This window comes from Phaenicophaeus curvirostris, chromosome 2, assembly GCF_032191515.1.
Source record: "Phaenicophaeus curvirostris isolate KB17595 chromosome 2, BPBGC_Pcur_1.0, whole genome shotgun sequence".
NCBI classification, from domain to species: Eukaryota; Metazoa; Chordata; class Aves; order Cuculiformes; family Cuculidae; genus Phaenicophaeus; species Phaenicophaeus curvirostris.
The window spans coordinates 37,328,628-37,346,067 of NC_091393.1; the positions used below are offsets into that span (position 1 = coordinate 37,328,628).

General features: G+C 40.1%; 1 protein-coding gene across 1 annotated transcript in view; it reads right to left on the reverse strand.

Moving 5' to 3' along the window:
* Positions 1–17,440, reverse strand: part of LAMA4 (laminin subunit alpha 4) — a 104,249-nt gene that overhangs the window by 59,591 nt on the left and 27,218 nt on the right. Inside the window, exons 3-4 of the mRNA XM_069851722.1 lie at positions 7,962–8,086; positions 3,754–3,834 (exon numbers count right to left, since the gene is read on the reverse strand). Coding sequence (XP_069707823.1) covers positions 3,754–3,834; positions 7,962–8,086 — 206 coding nt within the window. The remainder of the gene's footprint in view (positions 1–3,753; positions 3,835–7,961; positions 8,087–17,440) is intronic.

Below are 17,440 nucleotides of genomic sequence, written 5' to 3' on the forward strand. Positions count from 1 at the left end.
ACAGGAGCAACCCATGCCATTCATGGTGTTACTGCAGGGTGGCAGGAGGGTCCATGACCCAGCAGCCTGGGCCACAGATATGAGGGACTTGTACACTGGGAATGAAGAATTACTGCAAGGAGGGGGATAACTAGCTGGAGTAGTAATTGCTTACAGAATAATTTGGAGGACTGAATAGTTGTTGCAGTGATTTAGGTAAGGAGCAGCTATTGTATTTCATCCTCTTTTATCACCCTGTTGTCCTTCTTTTGTCTCCTATCCATAAAGTCCTGTTTTAAGAATATGTTTATGGGTGGGGAGGGTGAGCTCTCAGGCAGTTTAGTTTAATTTTCCCAGATTTCTGGCTACCAGACCCGAGCCAAGTTCTATTGTCTCCTAAAGTATGAATCCAGGCTCTGCTATATCTGAATGATGAAAATGTGGGAGATCTGATAAGAGCTTCCAGTTTTGATCTATTCCTACATATGCTGATCTTTCTTTTAATAAAGAGAGTAATTTCCTCAATACCACTTTGTTCATGTTCCAGTCCCGAACCCCACAGTAAACACATATAAAATTTCAAGCATTTTAATATAAACCATTTGGCTGCCTCAAATAGTGCTTTTGCCAATAACAAAGACTCTTTCTCTTTGCAGCACTGCCAGGTTCTTTGGTGCAGATCTTATCACTCAGGGGACCAAGATGTAAAGAATAAAATTGTGACTTGAAGTTCTATGCATCTCTTGAAGAACTAGGTGACATGGAGCATAATATGTGCAATTTAGCTGGCTTTGGTGGAATCACTCCCCTTTCCCAGGGGATTCGGAGCAGGCAGTGATGGGTTGTCTATTTTTAGTTTTGCCAAAAGTCTTGCTATAATTTTCTACTATTTCAGCCAGTCTGAGCTTGTAGTATTTTCCCAGATTTCAAAATTCCAGTACGTTTATGGGGTTTGAACAAGAAGAAAAATGTTTCTGGGTTTAAAAGTAGTATGATTTTGTTTATTCTGAATTCTCAAAATCTTGCAGTTTCTTTTTATTTTTCTGTAGTTAAGTATTTTCCAAATGGATGTCACCAAATGGATGTGGCCACCAAATCACAGAAGCTGCTCAGTAGTGCTGGGACAAGACCAGCATTTTGCTTACTGCTATCCAGCTCTGATTTTCAGCCAGCATCTATCAAAGATCACATACTATTCCCATTGGGCCCACAACATCTGCCCTCTCACCAGGGCAAGGTGATTTTTTTCTTTTCTGAAATATACTACTCAGTTCACTTGGCAGAAATGTGGTGGACAGTTCCTTACATCCTCATAGACATATTTTGTAAGTGCTACTTTTTGTGACCATCTGAATCACTTTTATTATCTGTATCTCCTCATCTAGAGTAGCTGTCTAAAACAAATAAGAATTTTAAAGCTGAATATAAATGTGTCACCTTCATTTTCCCCTTCTCTTTGCCACTCAGTGTATCTCATAGGGCCAGACTGCAATTGGCCTCTTTTATATTGTTGGTAGCATGAGAGAAGAGCAGAGGCTGCTGGTTAGAAACATACTGCTCCATCTCTGCAATTTATGGCCTGAAAACATAGAGGCCCACCATAAACGTCTTTTCCTCCATTGTATCAAGAAATGGTTCTTTGTTGCTGACAAAGAGTATTTCCTCTCCCATAATAAAGCTGCTCAGTTATCTGTTTCATTTTGCAGTCGTGTTTGCTTCCTGTAATTATCGGTGAGCAAGAAATTAACTTCCTCTTCTCTAGCAATGCCAGATTTTTTTTCCTATTTACTTTGGACACTAAAGCATGATTTTTTCAGTTATCTTTTTTTTTAACATTTGGGCATTAATAAAACCTGGATTTCAGTTGCTGTCACCTTAATGCCTTCTTGCTGAAGTCCAGGAGAAAAATAATTAATTCCTAAATTTCAAATTGGGAAACTGGTTTTCTCAGCCTCTAGGAAAGGCCTCCATGATTTCACAACATCATTTGCTGGTAAACATAACCTGAATGGGTTTGTGCCAAGACCCTGGAGCAGCAAAAGCAAGACTGCTAAGCGAATGCCAGAGGAAATGAAGCGGATTGCCTCCTGGTGTGCTGCTCTGGAAATCCGACACGCTGGCTTTAGGGGGGTGTTCTACATCTTGCTGCCCCACAATGCTCATACCCACTGCTGCGGAGAGCTGGCAGGAAGAGTGGTGAGCAAGCTGGAGCCTTCCACTTAGGGACACAAGGTGCTATTTGGGCTGCAGGGAAGAACAGCCCGCTCTTGTTCAGGATCCCCTAGTCCTCCTGCTAGCATGTTGGTGGCACGATAGCTGTCTGTGGGAACAGGGAACAGTAGTGCCCAGCAGCAGTATCTGCAAGAAGGGGGCTTGCTCTTTATCAAGCGGACATGGACAAGGAATGCATTTCTCATTAGTCTCCAAAACGCTTTTCATTGTTTCTGACACAAATGGGAGTAGGGCCAGGAGCCTACCAGAGGGAAAATCCCATTTACCACTGCTTGCAGCACACCCCAGCAGTTAGTCAAGGGCTTAACATGGTGACCAGGACAGGCTGATTACTTTCTGTAACTTTTTCAACCCATCTATGCAGTTTTGCTTTCCTTGAGAGAGATGCACTGTGTCAGGCTGGGTAGTGGCTATTAGAAAAAAAGCTGATGCTATTTTCTGCTGTTACTGTGCATCTGCTACTCATTTCATAGGATCTAAATTGCTTATAGTCTTGCTTGACATTTTAATAACCATTAAGAAACCTCACTGACCTTTTAATTGTCTGCATTATCCTTTGTGTATAAATCTGACATTTTGGAAGAACAAAAGAATACAGCCATCGGCCTGGAAACAAGGGTGGACTTTTGTGTTTTTGTGCCATCTGTCTAAAAGGCTTTCACTATTGCTGTCAGTGTGCTAGTGATCCAGAGGTAATGTGCTGATGTTTTTGCATCATCTGTTATGGCAAAAGCCTTCATTCTTTTTCATCTTACCTTTTTCGTATTGATTTTCTTTGCATCTTAAGCATCCCCTTTCTCCCTTCTCTGATTGTTATGCTAAGTATCATTTGAATTCAAAACTTGCCCATTAATGAAAGTGGACTGAAATCTTAAATACTTCAGGAGCTTTTAGGAAAAACAAAAAGAGAAGTTCAGGAAGATAGTGTCTAAGCTATCCTGTACCTCTCAATATTTCCATTAGAGCTGTTTTAATTTTTTGGCTGCTCAAGGAGATTTTCTGATTTATAGTCAGGCCTTTGACATTCACTGAAACACCATCCATGTTTCTTCATAGCTAGTAAGATTGCCTTTTATTACCTAGGAGATGAAGTTATCTTTCTGATGTATGGCTCCACTTATTTGTGTAGGTTTTTATTTAGAATATCTTTACTGGAAATTGTTTATGGGCATAAGGGAAAGTTGAAAAGCAATAGTTGTTTGGCTTATAGTTGTTTGCTTGGTTATTTTTCAATTCAACTGCTGTTTCTCATTTGCATTTTGTATTTTGATGCATAAATTATATTCCTTTTAGGAGGATCACCACAAGAAAGAACATAAAGTGCAAGAACTTGGTTAAAATACATCAGATAGATATGCATGTCTGTCTTACCCTGACATGTCTCCACAAAAAGTTATTATAGTTTGTAGTAGGAACCGAATGAGATGCTTTAACATACATGATTCAGCTTGGTGAAAAGAGATGCATAATATTTCTCCCCCATATGGGAGGATTCAGGACTTCAGTGTTGTTGGACAATAAATCATCCTGTTAGCTTCTTACCTTTCACAGTTGGGTCCTGCGTAGTTTTCCTTACAGACACATCGCACACTTCCACTTTTTCTGTAACAGGAGACTGCAAAGCTGGAATTTCATTAGAACGAAGAGTTAGAATAGCAAGCAATAGTAAACACTTGGAAGAATTTATTTATTTCTTTACATTATGGGCATTTGATGTCAGTGTTGGCTGTGGCTCTTGGTTACTTATTGACGGCTGAGTCACTTTCCCTGGAGGTGTTTAAGGGACAGGTGGACGAGGCGCTGAGGGGCATGGTTTAGTATTTGATAGGAATGGTTGGACTCGATGATCCAGTGGTTTTTTTCCAACCTGGTGATTCTGTGATTCCATGATTCTATGAATAGGTATTCTTAAGATGTATATGTTACATTATATCCCTTATTTAATCTTTTTAATTAATGTAGAAAACACTAATTAGTGTAGAGCACTATGGAGCTATATAAGTACAGATACATATAAGTTGCTGTCTTACAGTCTAGACAGATACACCTACAGGTTTTGACACACACGTGTTAGATAAATGAATTAAGATAAATGCGTTAGCCATGCAAACTTAATTGCTTCCTGTCTCTTAGTGTAAAAGGTGAAATACTGCTTATGTGAGACAGTGCAGTGAGCATAGGAATGTTGTCTCTGCAATAGGTGCAACAGTTTCCTATGCAAATTCTACAGTTTACTTTTAATCCATTACGGAAGTACTGAGTGGTGAAAACTGACTTCAGTGATGCCATGCTTATTTACAGCAACTGAGGTTGCTCTACCATCTCTTTGAGCAAGCTGGAAAGACTCTGGGCCCTCTTCTGAGACCAACACGCCAAGTAGCGATTACAGTAGTGGCTTGGGCTGTAATTTTCACTGCTGTGTTTCTAAATCACGAATTCCTTTGCTTTCTTATGTTTTCAGGATTTAATAGATGTGCAGCTAAATATGAGACCCAAAGAACAGAAACAGACAGATGTGGAAAGTGCAAATTGTATACACTTTAGACACAATGATGGAAATAGCTAAACTACATTTGCAGGAAAAAGACATATAGTCCTAAAGATGTTTCTAGTTAGTTTGTAGTACGTGTGAGTAAATTCCTGCCAACACTGGAGTGCGATCAGAGTACTGAGTGGCAGCAGCTGCCAACCGCAGGCCTGTGGTTGCTAAACCACAGGTCCCAAGTTGTACAATGCTGGGCAGCTGTGGCCAGGTTGCATTCTTTTTGCACAGAAGGACCAAAGACTCAGAATGATGGGAAAGACCATGATCCGTGCACCGCTCGTTCCAGTAACAGGCAGCACTGAAGGATGACATGAATTCCTGCATAATTTCAGTTCCCATCAGCATTTCTCAGCTGGCAGGAGAACTGGGGTCCAATAAATCTCAATGTGTGCTGTCTCAAAATGTTTCATAGAACTAGACAGAACATAAAATGAGATTCTTCTCACAGAATTCACAAATTAACTTCAGTCAAGCTCTTTTGAGAATGCATCGAGAAAATCTTAACAGTTGGCAGTATTCCTCTTCTTTAACAGAGGCTAATTCCCTCACGTAGTTGAAAAAAACACATTGTGTATTTAAGTTATGAAATAAGACTGAAGCCTTCCTGGGGTTTTATATTTTTTGTGATCTTTTAGGGGAAAAGAGTCCATGAAATTCCCTCAGGTTTGAAAAGAAGTAACATCTGCTGGGCTGTGAAGCAATCTCCCTCCCTTTTTTTTTTTAATTCCAAGGAGATGACATCACACTTCACATGTAATATCCTAAAGTTATTCCAAAAGTTCCCAGGATAGCAGAAATGAAGACAGTATGACCAGAAAATCTAGAGACACACAGGTGAATCTCAGGGGAAAAAAATACATACTGATCAGTCTGTCAGTTTACAGATTTGGTCACTTTGCCAGGCTGTTATGAATTAGCTGACTGTTTCCAGTGTAAAACAAGGTAAAAAGCAACATCTCTTGGATGTTCTTTATTTAAGGCTTTTAAGGCTTCTCTGCTTTCTGATAGTTACTGTTTTGATTAATAGAGGAAAAATTAAAAAAACAAAGAGAGAATGGTTGTTCTTTGAATTGAGTTATGCAAGGCTGAATGTTGCTCATTCATTATTATTAGCCTGTTCCACCCCCAGCTGAGGGCAATTGCTGTGTCTCATGCAAGAAGCTGAACAGATAATTTCTGCATGTTGTTTAAACAGGGGTTTGAGGCAAATTGGGATGGGATTTTCCTTTAACTATTGCCATCAGGACTTTTCCAAAGGAAAACTCTGAAAGACTGAATCAGACTTTTACTGAGGTAATTTAAAAGACATCATGTATCACAGAGCACTGAATATCCCGAAATGGAGAGGACTTCCGAGGATCAACTCTTATATTGCTGCTTATGCTGAAGGATCTGCTTTCAGGCTTCCTCCAACGTTTGTTCTCCCTTCCTGATCCCATGCTGCTGTTCTTTTGGATTCAGGGCTTCCTGACATAGTTTAGTGGTCTGGAATAGGAGAAGCATTATGTCCTTAGCAGAAGTGCTAAGGAGCATGTTGAAGCAGGGAATGCGCCTTGGGCTCTGCACCCATCTCCCATAGAAGTGACTGAGGCAGTATGTGGCTCAGGTTCTGCTGGGCTGGTGGGCTGTCAGGGGGCACTGCCACAGAGCCTGCTGGGCTGTGGGACTGGGCAGGGGCCTGGGTGAATGCAGATCTAGCCATGATCTGTGAAATCACACTCTAGGGAGGACAGACTACGCTTGCTTGACTGACCATGCTTAGTAGAGACTGGGTCTGATGTGGCAGTGCCTCAGGCATGCGCAGCCTAGGTTGTGGTTGAGAGACTAGCTCCTTACACCAAAGGGGCTTGTCTGTGCCCCAACAGGTTAAAAAAAAATCACTTTCCTTTCCTAAGGAAAAAGCACTATTTATGGGTGTTGTATTTCTACTATTTCTGGCATTTCAGCTGCTACGGAAACTGGAGGAAGCAGTCTGCTTTGTCTGTAAGCTCACTCACTCCTAAGCCTTTCTACATGTGAGCAAAGCCAGGTTCTTCCCCTGTCTCTGGAGGATTTTCTCTCTAGTCCAGGCAAAGCTGCGGTTTTTCAACAACAGCTGTTCTCCACCCCATGGCCCTCCTCACATGTCTGCATCTTACTGTGGAAGCCAAGAGGTGATCTGCAGAAGTTTGGCTGGAGCGATTTTGCTTTATTGCCATTTTGAGCCTCTGCCACTGAGTAGCTCAGAAAAATGCAACTCACACCACCTTAAAGCTGTATGAGTAATCCTGTAGCAACAGCAAGCAGATACAGCAAGGAAATTCCCCTTTGTTGAGAAACCCTGCTGAAAGCAGAATGGGAAACAACATAAAGGGAGTATGTAGCTCACTATAAAATAGCTTTAGCCACATTGGCAAATATTTACTAGCATCTTCTCTGTGCACAATAGAGGGATTTAAATAGATGCCTCTTGCCTGCAGCATGGACCTCAAGCCAGAGGAAGTTGATTATTCCTTTCCGCTGCACAATGGATGTGCCACTAACAGTTTCTAATAGCTGGTCATGGTTTGCAGTTAGTTGTTTCTTCTAAGGCAGTAAGTGGGCTAACAGCTGGAGCTCTTTGGCTTGGTGTTAGTTTTCTGTCAGGCTTCAGAATTTCTTACCCAAAGGTAGCTGGGCATCAGCTGAAGGATGCTGTAGCTGTCAAAGTGCCCTCCAGCCCTTTCTTTTTAACTGTTGCTGTACTAACTGGAATCTGCCACTTCTTGCTCAGGAAACTGCCAGGCTATTCTATTTTTTTTTTTTGTGGTTAGTTTTACCTTCTAGAGGTCATGGACTGATCTTTATTTTTCTGTCTGTCTCAGCCACAGACATCCCTAATGCCATCTTCCTCAGGAACGGGGCTTTAAGGGATTCTTAAAAGCAACCAGACAGCTGAATAATCTCTCTTATATGAAAGAGAGCAAACTTGAATTTGCCCAAATGTTTTCTTTTCCCTCTTGGTAAGAAATGATATAAGTATTTAAATATATTTTACAGCTTCTAAATTAAAATGTTTCCTGTGATTATAAATGTGAACAGCTGGTAGTCCTCTTATTCACCCCCCACCACCACCCCCGACAAAACAGCAGCTTTTGTCTCCTGCATCCAGGAAGGGATGCTGACCCCAATTTGGAAAGAGCCAAAGCCAGCCCAAATCAAAGAGAAGCAGAGTGTCTTTACGTACTTGGCAAGTGCTGGCAGGGGGCAGGGGCAGGGCTCGCAGAACATGGGCACTCCTCTGACAACATCACCAATGAAGCCATCTGGACATTGCTCGCAGTGCTGTCCTGTTGTGTTTCTTTGGCAGTCCTTCATTGGAAAGAGAAAACGTGGTCAAAGTTAAAAAGAGGTGCTGCCTAATTCAGAAAGCAATCGTTTAACTGAAAACCCGGCCAAGCACCATAGGGTCTGATGACAGACTCTGACCCTTCAAGCACTGGCAGATGAAGCCAAACCAGCTCACACCGCTGCAAATAAAAATGCTATAAATGATTATGCTGGCCAGCCAGCTAGTGCTGGCAAGGTGCGGTACAGGATAAAACAGACATAAGTTCTTGCCAGGTGCTGGAGCAAGAGCAGCACTGCCTGTTGTCAGAGATGTCATGGGTACTCAGGTGTAGCCAGCAGTTTTGAATTGCATGTGCTAGTTTGAAAATGTCACCAAAACAAAATGAAAAATCTCTGCTGGTAAATACTGTGAACACATTTCAGCCTTGATAAAGGTTTCAGCTAAGCTGCTTCTTGGACTTGACGGGAAAACAGCATTTAGGGGAATGTGTAGGCAAATGTTGTCTAATACACCAGTGGCTCTGATGTTTTCTTCTGAGATGAAAAGTGGTACAGCATGAAGTGATGTGTTATCACCACACCTTGTTCTCAACCTTAAAGGAGCTACACTTAATGGAGGGAAGAAGCAGGAGCCCTCTAGAAGTGGCCTTTCTTTAAAATACAAAGCACCTGTGCATGATGTCACTCACATTATAAACAAATTTCACCTCCATGGTTTAATGTTTGTGAGGAAATGTTCTTCCTCATGCAGAGGCAAATTGGTCACCAGCTGATATTGTTGGGACTCCACAGAAGTAAACCAAGCTGTGGGAATTAATATAGAATATTTGTTCCAATATATTTCATGTTGCTGGGTACAAAATTTCATCTGTCAGATAATATTTTTAATCATAATAAAATGTCAAAGTTCGGTGTAAACAATTCTAAATAGAATTTGTAAGTCCTGCAAGCTTAAGTAAGCATTGTTATATCTTTTAATTTACAAATAGACAGGCTTAGATGTCATTGGTTATGTGGTAAACATGGTAAAGTGGTGGGTGACCAGTGCAGAGTTCAGGCTCCTGCTCTCCTTTTAGCAAATGACCCAGAAGTTGTCTGTGAAAAGTCACAACCCTCTAAATTCTGGTTGTGTTGCGGAATAATTTGAAAATGTACCAAGGGTGCAGTTGTGCTTTACTTCCTTGCAACTGTGCAATGAATTTTGCCATGTCCCTGAACCAGAACTCCACAATTACACTACTCTTTATGGATATGGTACAGTGCAAGCAGCTGTGCAACACTAGAGACAGCAGGGAGTCAGCTCCATGGCAAAAATACATGAAGAGTTATTATTTCAGTGCATATTTGCTGTGGTTTTTGGTTAGCGTGTTTGATTCTTTCCTCTTCTGCCTCCAAAGAGTGCATTATGGAAAGTACAAACTGATTAATATGGTTTCCATCTTTGGTAAGTTGACAGTGTCTATAATGAAGAAGAAGATCTTGAAGTACATGACCAAGCATCATCTAGGTCAGGAACTCCTGCTTCATGTACCCGCTGTGTAATGGTGCAAATGAGCAAGTATATGAAGGGGAATGAGATGATCTAGGCTCCACAAAAGCCAACTAAGTTGTCAGGGGACTTGAAGAAAGTTTCTTTCATAATATGAACTGAAAGTTGTTAAAGGCTAGGAAGCAACAGGTAGGATGCAGCAGTCACTTTAAGCGTGGGGAAAAGTCACTATTTGGATAACCCAGGCCTTGGTGCTTGGACCAGTTTTGTTCAGTATCCTCCAGTGACTTACACAGACCAAAAAGTGCTAGGGGGGCTCAGATGGGACAGAAAGGCTGATAGCAGGTTGTGTTTGGGTCGTGTAAAATCACAAAGATGGTAAATAAGCTGAACGCAGGACAATACTTCACCCAAATCCTGCAATACAAGAGCTGCAGGGCACTGACTTTAAAAGATACTTCTTTACACAGAAGGTCACAAATTTCTCTAACCTGCTGCCTGGAAGTGACAGTATTTGCAGGGACAAAAAGGGGTTTCCAAGAAAAATTAGTGGGTAACATATTCATAAATGGACACAAAAAGACCCAGAAGGTATATACCCTCTAGCATTCCTAATAAAACAATTGTGGATGCTGCTGGAATATGAAGCAGAGACTTCAGAAACAGGCCAGGCTAGATGCCCTCCCCGAAGAGAATCTCTTGTTACCACTGCTGGAGATCCAATATGGGCTGCAAAGACCTTTGATTAGGCCCTGCAGGAGACTTCTTATATTACAGTCAGACTCGCTATAGATGCACCAGTGACCATGCTGCCCCAGTTTATTCTCACTTGGTCATTTAATCCCATCACAGAAGTCACTGTGGTGTTGGCAGCTAGCTGTCCCTGAAAAAGCAGGGAAGCTGGGTGTGGGATTTTAGGAGCGCTTGCAGTGGAATGGAGCTCCCCTGCACAGGGCAAGGGGCACCTTGACCCCTCTGTGGTTGGAGCTTCTTCAGCAGCGCCAGCCTAGGGGTGGCAGAGCTCAGTTTACTATTTTTTAAACAGAGTCATACCATGCTGGTTTGAAACTCTCTTTCTGCTCCAGCCATGGTGTGTTCTTTGAAGAAAAGAGTATGAGGAGAGAGGATAAATATTAGGGAAGATATTTAATGAAAACAAATAGCCAAGTTTTAATTGCACAGGCACTGCTAAATGAGCTTTATATCTTATTGTAACTTTGATTTAGTGGCAGATTTTGTCATAGCAGCATTTTTGTTTAAGTCTGTGTCCAGTTATCATCAATCTGCACTGAAAAGTGCATTTCAATAAAAGACACTCACACTTGTGAAAACAAATCTGATTTTTTAAGCCAATATTCCTTATTTTAATCCCATTAAAATGACGAGTTAGGACTCATCAATCTAATTCAGATCCTTTTTGCTTCCAGAAGACTTTGCTTATGTTGCTGCGTTTATTTCACAGTCATACAGAACCTACTGCATGGCAATTATTTACCTCTACAAAGCTATAATTTGGCCGAAGAACTCTACAGCAGGTAGACTATGATAAGGAAAGGAAAAAGGTCAATTTCTTTTTCCGTGGCTCTTTAAATATGTTGAACATCAAGAGCTGTAGAGCTAAAGTTTTTTTTCATAGTAACATTTGCTGTAAAGGAAAGAGTATTTAGTATACAGAAAACCAGAAGATTGTTTTAACTAAAAGGCTCTAAAATACAGAAAGCTTGACAAGGAGGAAGAGGAAATAAGCGTGGTGAGAGCAGAGAAACAGCAAATGAGGATGGAATGACAGGTAGCTGCTGGGGAATTGTCCAGCTGTTGCACACCTCTCCTGTGACAGCACACTAACTGCAAGGCACATGGTGTGAACCAGAGGCACTGGAAGGCTAACAGTTTTAAAAAAAGTTTGCATTTGTCATGATTCAAAAAATAAAATATTTTAATGTACCACAAGAGAGAGCTGAGAGAGTGAGCACTGAGCTCTCAAAAAGAAAGAGCAACTCTGTACCTGAAGCACTAGTGGAGGCATCAGGAGGGTTGCATTCAGTTGTGACCTTCATCATGCTCTTCATTTATGTGCTAAATAATTCAGTGCACATCTCTTGCCCTCAGCTCTCCAAACAACACATGGATATTATCTGAATAAATCCGTTATTCCTCTTTCAAAGCTCAGATACTATTGTGATGAACAGATCTGACCAGCAGGGGAGCTGATGTTGCTCCTTAAATTTGCAGTGTATTCTATCTTCTAAATCAAAGAGAAGTGCTAAAAGGCCTTTTTACCCAAAGACACTGTTAGTTGAGTGATTGAGGCACTTTTGTAGTTTTTCTCTGGTTGGGGATTATGTAAAAGTGGCTTTATCTTATTTAACAAGTCAGAACTCCTGTGGGTATTTAGAATCATATTTTTACAGTGCTAAAAACGTGTCCTTGTGTTTTATGTTCTATTAGCTTGCATCTCCAGCAAAACTCCTGACTATAATAAGCCTATGAGACATCTCTGAAGGCAGGGAAGACACCCTCCCTGCAGCTCACGGATGATTCTCAGAACTTGATGGCCCTGCTTTGGTAGTGTCAGGAAAGTGTTTTGCTGCTGAATGGTGAAATTTGATTTGTGAAATTTGATTTTAAAGAAATGGTCTGCTGTAAGAACTGCAAGGGCTACTCTTGGTCCTGGTATTCTCACTTGCTTTAGAATGAAAGGCATCATTTACAGTTCATGTCATAAATCAAATATGATTTCCTTGTGTTAGTGGTTTGTTCAAATATACTCCAAAACTGCAGAAACATTTAGTGATACGGATGTCTACTTCAAACAAAGAAACTCAGCATACAATTTTTGTTTTGATTTTCTTTGAAGAATAAGGAAGATTAAAATAAAAATCTTTAGAAAATACTTTGTGATATGTACCTTAGGACATTAAGCACTGATGTTTAGCAGAAAATTGCGGCATGTCTTTGTACAGAAGAGTGTGAGCCATGGCACAGAGCACAAAGCCAGGTACAACCATGCACTTAGAAGTATCACAATTAGGCTTTGTAATGCTCTGCTTTTTGTAAAATATGTTTCAAATTACAGTAAGTTGAAATTTGAAGCTCTTTCCATGTGCCCATGTAAATGCAACCTTTATTTTCATAAAGCAAAAGTCAAGGCAGAAGTGTCCCTTCCTCACAGACACTTCAGCTTCAGAGGAAATAATCCAGTATAATAGCAGCCTGACTTCTAAAACATTCTATCTAAGGCTACAGCATATAATCATTCATCCATCAATGCAGCAGTTTGTCAGATGAGAGTGGCTGGAGAGTTTTCTTATGTTAGAAAATGCCTCAGCTGGTCCCACTACTTTGCTCTCACTCAGTACCATCAATCAGGGTGAGCATTTCTACCCACCATTTACAAATCACCATTTCAGGACCTTACTGTAAATATCCTTACTTTACATACATGAAGAACACATGAAAAGGTGCTATGGGGGGTGTTACTTGAGAATGATTGTCAGCGCTGAACTCCTGAACTCATCTGCTTGGAAAGCAGAGATAGAACTGCTGTTCTGAGACTGTAGAACACCTCATGTGATGCAGTTCTACTCGGTAAATGTGCTTGTGTACAAATAATGATGAAAAGTTTGTTGTTTTTCTTCAGATAATGGTACTGGGTCCAGTTTTCCATCAAACCTCCCCCATGCTTTTCTGAAGGTGGATGTAAGTGAAAATCTGAGAGGAGGGAATCTGCCCCACCTTAATTTAGGAACCTGAATTTAAGAGAGAAGAGCTCCTTCAAATGGTCTTCAAAGACACCAACTTCACTAAATGGGCCATTTAGGTTGGTAGTTTAGGGAGATTATTTAATCAGATGACTAACGCTTAGTGTAACTTAAGCAGGCTAGACCTCCTCCATAGGAAACTAAGGTAGCAGACTGGTTTTCTGTGTAACATCTAGAGTTAAAGAAGAAAGACAGAAGCCACCACAGAGAGGAGCAGAACACCTGAGTTAAGCAGTTAATGCTGGGTTGTATGGGGACCGCCTAGGGCATTAGAAAGTTAATACCCAACACTACCTACCTCTGGTGAAGTTAGCACAACAAAAAAACCTCCAAATTCTTATGGTCTGAAATATTATCTGTGAAATCTGGAATTATTCACAAGCCTTGGTTAGGAATTATGAATAGTACTTTGCAGCTGAAAACAGTCATTATGACAATGTTTTGGGCTTTTTTTCTCACTTTTTTTTCTTGTTCTTCTGAGAGGCATTCTTGTAGCATTTTTTAATGCAAAAAAGATTGAATAAGAATAAATAAATTCTATAGGTAAAATGATGCAAGTGGTTTATATTCCTATGCAGCCTGTCTGTATTTATTGCTGTGCCAGTGGAGGTTGGTCCAAGGTGCAATATCTGGGTGTGGATTTACAATTCCCCAGATGTGGGAGATGCCTTCTTATCTCCCTGTCTCTGAGGTTACAGAACTGTATAACATTGCTCATGCCAGCATGCTGGAATGCATTGGTGTCCTAAAATAATAACAGCGGGTAGAGTACTTCAGCACAATGACCTGAGAGCCATGAGATTTTCATGTTTTATTTTTTTCCATCTTTAAGGTTTATGATTTTAAGCTTCTCTCTCCAGTCACCATGGATGAAATGCAGTCTTAACAGAAGTTGTTACGGAAGGAGATCAGTTATTAAAAAGAAACACTAACTATTACACAACTTTTACTAAAGTCAAGACAACTATGAACATAAAATAATAAAAATAGCAACAAAACTCAGTTCCTGATCCAGTCTGGGTCAACATACCACCTCTAAGTCAAAATCTTGGTTTGTAGAACTTATCTTGCACCCATAAATGAAGTGGGAGTTGATATCTTGCAAAAAACACCTGACCTTTTACTTTTCCAGTCCATCACTTGTCTCAGCTTACTGAAGCTGAGCGGGCGTAAGAGCAACAGCAGCCATTCCTTGTAGTTTTGGCCTAACTTCCTACGTGCCTCTTGTCAAGGTGGCACAGGACAAGGAAATAAATTTGTCAGGTGTTAGGATCACTGTTGCAAGATTTCTGTCATAGAAAAGTTAGGACAACAACCACTAAGTTAAAACCTATCTGAAAGGGAGGAAAATATGTGCAGCTGAGGCACTCAGACTATTAATACTAATGCTTTTGACAACTACTGCATACTAAAAAACTCTGGAGAAGGACTGCATTTCAGCAGCAGACTGGTTCTGCTTGACTTTCCAAACATGTATTGCAAGGGTCAGTATAGATAGATTTAGTGTATCTTTATTGAAAGAAACAGTGAGACATTAGCTGCAAGGCTTTTCATGAAGCCAGAAGTACCTAATAAGCTGGAGAGTTTTTCTAGCTCCCCGTCGCTTTTTGCTCATGCTTGATGGATGGTTGTAGATCCACTGGCAATTCTCCAGACCTTCCTTGGCAATCATGTGGAACATATTATCATTTCAGGCAGAACTACCAAATCCATTCCAACCTTTCCATACAGTTGTAAACCCAAATGCTTAAACACAAATCACTTACATGACAATACACTTTATTGTAAGAAATTCCATAGAAGCTTGAAAGAATACCGGTGAATTTATCCTCTCCGCTATTATGATATTTCCTTCTCATTCAAATAAGAGGTCCTTCTCATTTCAAAAAGGTCTATTTATTTACTTAGTTATTGATTTATTAATTAATTTTGAGTAATCTTTGGGTGCCTTATATGCACACTGAAAAAACATGAGACTGAGATGACAACAAATCATGTAGAGATTTTTAGGCGGACACCAGAAATTTACTCTTTACCTTCTGCTATAGTGCTCTGTCCAAACATGCTCCTTCTATTGTATGCATTTTCATGCATTTATGAAGATCTGACCTCCATTAATAGTAGAAACCTTAAAAAAGACTCTGTTAACTTGGTCCAACAAAGATTTTGTCTAGATATTTAGTTTTGTAATATTTAAATCCTTTCAGCCTTCCAATGCATTTTACTATGTTTGACTGGAGTCATTGCCATAGTACATTGCAGTCACTTCAAGCAGCTCCTTCTCTAGTATAAGCAATCAAATTTTTTAGTATTTTAAAGCTGTGCTGATTATACTATGACCTGAATATGTTATGAGAGCTTATTGATTTAGACAAGCTGTTTCACCTCCATATACCACTTATTTCAGAGTTGACCATCATGGCAGCTGTGACTTTCTGCTCATCTGTCAAGTCCCTTGAAACAAACTCATCTGTCTGAATTTTCAGATGTTGAACACTCAGTAGTGGCACTATAAAGCTGTGGGTTGCTGGTGGGGTAGGATGAATGGGGTGGAGAGGGCAAAGCATTCCCTTCATATCTCCATGCCTTCTTAGGAGACAAACACGATTGCTTGGGTTTTATGCAGCAGATACGTGCATTACTCTGTCTGCAGACTGCCACTTGCAGCAATTTCAGTTTCACCCAGTTAGCATCACATAATATGTGCGTTTCAATAACCAAAAGCTAGAGGGTCCTACAAGTGATTTCCTCTTCTTCTCTTAGCTATGACTGAGACCGTCATGTTAAAAGCCCAAACCCAAAATCAATACAAAGAATTGGTGTTTCTTCCTCTACTAAACTTGCATGTGTGTTTCTTCTTCTACTAACCTTGCACGTGTCAATAGACAATGTCTTTGAAATAAAGCATTATTTGACATGTGTATTATGTTATAACAAATGGAGCTTACACTATGCTGGCTGATCTTCTGTCACTTGCTAAAAAAATGGACTGAGGAACTCTTCAGTTTTAATCACAGGACAATGTGACTGAGTTATACAACAGTTTTATGTAGACATTTGTGCAAGAAAGGCTCTGTCTCCAATAATTTCTTCTGTCTGGTCACCTAGTGAGACTGTTGATTCATTGATTGCGTCATTCAATAAGGTTTTAAAGACTTGTGGATTTGATTTAAACACTATAGATAAGCTGAGAGAAGAACCCTAAGATACTTATGTCATCAGAAATTAAATATGTAACTACCTTACAGTAAGGCATCATTAACAAGGGCTTAATTTTATTTGATTTCAAATTCAGGGCAAAGGCTAATGAAAATGTCATTGATTTATATGCTGTGGGAACTATGTTTGCCAAATTGATTTGGAGTATTTGCATAATATGATGGTCTTAGGGCATTGTGTGGAGCGACCCTTATAGTTCGTCCCTTTTGAAGCAGAGTACTTTTCCATTTTCATGCCACCTTTTAAATTTATTCAGTTCTTATAGCTTAATTATTAAATGGCAAAAAATAATTACCAACTGAAAACAGTATTATTACTTTTGTGTTGTCTTCCATCATCATTAGCAGAGTTAACTTTAAAAATTATCTTTTTTCATGTTTGAATCATTCCATTGTGTGAATGAACATGCAGACATAGAAACTTTTAACTTTGAGAAACATCAGTTCTAAAGGTCTTCTGCTAAAGACATTCCACCACATTTGTGACTCATAATTTAGGGAAATGTGTGGTGCTACTGGAGAGTCCATAAGTGATAAAACTTTAGAACACTGTTGTGTCTCAGTAGCAGGGAGATAGCACATTTATACTGATAGAAACCGAGCATGGCAACAATTATAATATAGAATAAAAACAGAATCTCTCTCTCTTTCTTTTATTTTTAACCAACCAACCAACAACTAACTAACCAACCAACCTATTAAAAACTAACTGAATGCAAAAACTCTTAAATCTTACTGTCAGGTGTGGGGGCTACCACTGCAATGATTATTGGAGTAATTTGCCTAAAAATTTGAGGACAGAGGGAACAGTGAGCTCTCCATACCACGTGGTCCTTTCTCTTTGCAGAAACTGTCAGCTATGTAAGTGCCTACTCCTTTCTGTTCCAACATCAGCCCCCAAAAGGCT